At 44.1% G+C, this 3500-nt stretch overlaps 2 protein-coding genes across 2 annotated transcripts in view; one reads left to right on the top strand and one right to left on the bottom strand.

Annotated features, from left to right (window-relative positions):
* Positions 1-485, bottom strand: part of SARC_08947 (hypothetical protein) — a gene marked incomplete at its 3' end in the record, with an annotated part of 6839 nt that extends 6354 nt beyond the window's left edge. Inside the window, exon 1 of the mRNA XM_014297054.1 lies at positions 95-485. Coding sequence (XP_014152529.1) covers positions 95-479 — 385 coding nt within the window. The 5' untranslated portion in view covers positions 480-485. The remainder of the gene's footprint in view (positions 1-94) is intronic.
* A 1085-nt stretch (positions 486-1570) lies between these two features.
* SARC_08946 (hypothetical protein) lies at positions 1571-3200 on the top strand. The gene has a single exon (XM_014297053.1). It carries the CDS (start codon positions 1937-1939, stop codon positions 2897-2899), a length of 963 nt encoding a protein of 320 aa, XP_014152528.1. The 5' UTR covers positions 1571-1936; the 3' UTR covers positions 2900-3200.
* The last annotated feature ends 300 nt before the right edge of the window (positions 3201-3500 follow it).

Here is a 3500-nt window from a genome sequence, read left to right as displayed (position 1 = left end):
TATATAGTGTGTGTGTGTGTGTGTGTGTGTGTATGTGAACGAATACGAGTAAAAGTATTATAGCATTAACCTGAGATAATGGTGCAATGCTTACCATCTTGTGGGGTCCACGATCGGACGCGAAAGCCCGCTACGAGGGTGTGCTTTAACTGACAGATGTCCAAAGCTTGCGATATGGCAGTGTTTACGATGGTGTGTCCGTGTGTGAAGCAATGGTTGTGCGTGATATTCAGGACGCCATGGACGATTTCGTCTAGTTTCTCCTCAGCCCTTTCGACCGAATTCGATTCGGATTCTTTATTTGGAGTGTTTGTGGTGCATTTGGCTGTTTGTATCGTAAGTGCACACGCGGCTATGGGAGCGATATCTCTATTTCTGAAATTGTTCGCCTGTAGTGCCGAGTGTGGGCGTTTTTTTGCACACGCACCGGAAACAAACCCCCCTCGAGCTGCTAAGGTTCTTATTCGAGACGCAAACATATTCCGCGAAACTTGAGTTAGATATTGAAGTGCTAAATACGTCAACACTGTGGTCTCCGAATGTACGGCAACACAGTAACATACTTCCATGGCACCGCTATACGTACGTATTACGTAGCAATTGACACGCATCACTCACCAAGAGCCTTCAGAACTCAGGAGAGCCTGGGTCAGAATGCCCGGTGGGACAGTCACAGCAGGCTGGTTGCCTGGGGTCATCAGGAGTGTCATTCGGACTCAGGTGACACTTGACAGCAGTAAAACAGCCGCAATGACAGATACAGGCTACAGCCTATGCGCTACGCTGTACTACGTCTACAGTCTCCTATTAAAATACAGGACTACAGCCCACAGCCTCACAGCGGCACAGTCCAGTGAGCCTACAGAAGCACAGCAATGACAGCATACGAGTGATACGCCCTATGGAATATGTATCAGCAGTCCAGTACAGACCACAGAATCAGATGACAAAACTTCGAACCCAATCGAAAGCCCCGCGCAATGCGTTCTAACTTTTTTAAAATACTGGTTGTCGGCGGTCACAGTACCGCTGCTCACGGAGTCACACACTCGACAGGAACTCGACAGTCGGCACTCGGTTGAACGGTTCACTCTTGTGTTGTTGGCTGGTGAAATGGGGATAACTCTTGGTGCTGTAAATAATTAAATATACTAATGTGTTTTACAGCGGAAGAGTAGAATACTCAAGATTCTGGTTTTCTGATAATTGATTGGTTATTGGATATAGTTATCTCAGATCGGATTAGTGATGGAACATAAAACTGCTTCGACAAAAAGCCGAATGACTAAAATGTGGGGAGGTTTAGCCATGTTTGCACTGTTTGCAGTGCTTATTTTCATACGACATACCCATATGTACCGTTCCATCGGACATACATCCGGAGACTCCGTACCACTATTACCGGTAACCACGGGCACCAACTGGAAACGGAAAGGTGGGCAATAAAATTTCATTTTTATAAATTCAGTTCTACAAAAAAAAAATCTTGTTGTGCAGAATTCACTCAACAGCGGCTATGAATTTTTGTTACAATAAAACTATGGCATATATAAAATCATATTGGTTAGAAGCCGCATAGTAGTATAACCGAGCATCATATCACGTAGTCTATTAGTGTGAGTGGTAGTTCCGTTTATTAGTGAGGACGGCAACACATACCGTGTACCTGTAGCATAGTGAGGTGTATTTAGTTATTAGTTGCATCGCATCACCAGAACACACCACCAAAACGTTTGTAGACGACTGAGTCTCTGATGCGCTCTGACTTATAACAGGTCTGGTTGTTGTGGAACGGGCCTGCGCATTGTACGCATAGTTGCACTAGCATCGTTTGAGCTGGCCCACCGGTAGTTAATTACACAGATTGACACCAGCGGCGTCTGAACTAGCTATTCTACTTGTTCTTGCGATTAGTTCAAGGCTATAGTTCGCCACAATGCACCCCACTATGCGGTCTTATGCTGGGTGGTTAGGCGCATGGCTAATGGCTTATATGTGCATGAGTACATACGCAACATCCATACCGTTTCAAATAACGCCGCGAATAGTGGGAGGCAATCGGGTGACTGAGCGCATACCCTGGATGGTGTCAATGAACGACCCTGACTTTGAGGCAGGTGACCAACACTACTGCGGGGGTTTCATGTTGAACAGCGAATGGTTCATGACAGCTGCGCATTGTGTGGTATTATATCCTGATGTGGACACGTTCAATGTCTCTATTGGTATCTTAGATCGACGAGAGATCGATCAAGCGGATCCAGACAGCCAGGTACACTCCTCGAAAATACAACGGCATGTGTGCCATCCAGACTTTGATTCGAAGTACTACATTAACGACATCTGCCTTGTGCATTTAGCCGACCCGGTCAACATCTCCGCATTTGCTGTGTTAAACGACAACACAAGCTTTCCCGCAGTGGGTGCCTCCGTATGGTTTTCGGGGTGGGGGGTGGAGAATGAGCATGCGTATACGATACCGTTTGTACTACGCTCGGCGGAAACACAGGTAGTGTCGATTGCCGACTGTCTTGCGTCCCACGAAGAAGCCACCAGCACCAACTTGTGCACATATGCCGATGGCGTAGACGCCTGCTTCAGCGATTCTGGGGGTGGTGTAATCAGCGCGAATGAGGTGACTGGTTCACTGGCCCAAGGGATAGTCAGTGGCATAGTGTCATGGGGTGTGGGTTGTGCGAGACAGGACAATCCGGCTGTGAATACGGATATTGTGCAGTATCTGGGGTGGTTAGCAGAAGTGTTGCCCCGGTCTGCCTATACTTTGGCATCGGACGTAGACGCGGAGGGGTTTATCAGGTCGAATGTACTGGACACTGCGGAGAGTTTAACGGATTCTGAAACGTTGCCCACGAGAGCTGGGCAACAGACAGGCGGATGAAATGCTGCCCACTGACTGAACGGATCAAATAGACGCGACAAGACATTAGCACATTGCGAATCCTAATTCACGCTTGTTGGTGAGACAATGGATAGAGGTTCCAATGATTTAAGAATATCAAGTAAGAAACAACATACAACGGACAACAACAAAGGGGGGGGGTGGCAACTAAAATTATAGCGTTGAATTCAAGACCAACCGATACCACCGATACAGCCTGGCCATAGGAATAACGAACAATTCCAAAGAAGCACCAGGTATTAATAAATTGACTATATGTAAGCACACATGTTACAAACGAATCGAGATATTAGTTTGAAAAGTTAATAGTCGTATTAATCCGGATTCGTAATAGTTTGACAATTATAGTATTAAATGTAAGAATCAAAATCACACGTAACAAAATATATATATATATATTCATACACACGCATATATATATATTTTTATATATATCGGTAATATAAATATAAAAGTATACATATAAATATATAAACGTATGTATATATATATATATGTATATAAATTATATATATATATATGTATATAAATATACATATATATATATATATATATATATAATATTAATAATATATATAAT

This window comes from Sphaeroforma arctica (genome assembly GCF_001186125.1).
Source record: "Sphaeroforma arctica JP610 unplaced genomic scaffold supercont1.858, whole genome shotgun sequence".
NCBI classification, from domain to species: domain Eukaryota; class Ichthyosporea; order Ichthyophonida; genus Sphaeroforma; species Sphaeroforma arctica.
This window is presented reverse-complemented; position numbering and strand designations above follow the sequence as displayed.

What these genes read in the sequence shown, in the direction of transcription:
- SARC_08946 (XM_014297053.1), top strand. Translation starts at nt 1,937, where the DNA reads ATGCACCCCACTATGCGGTCTTATGCTGGGTGGTTAGGCGCATGGCTA.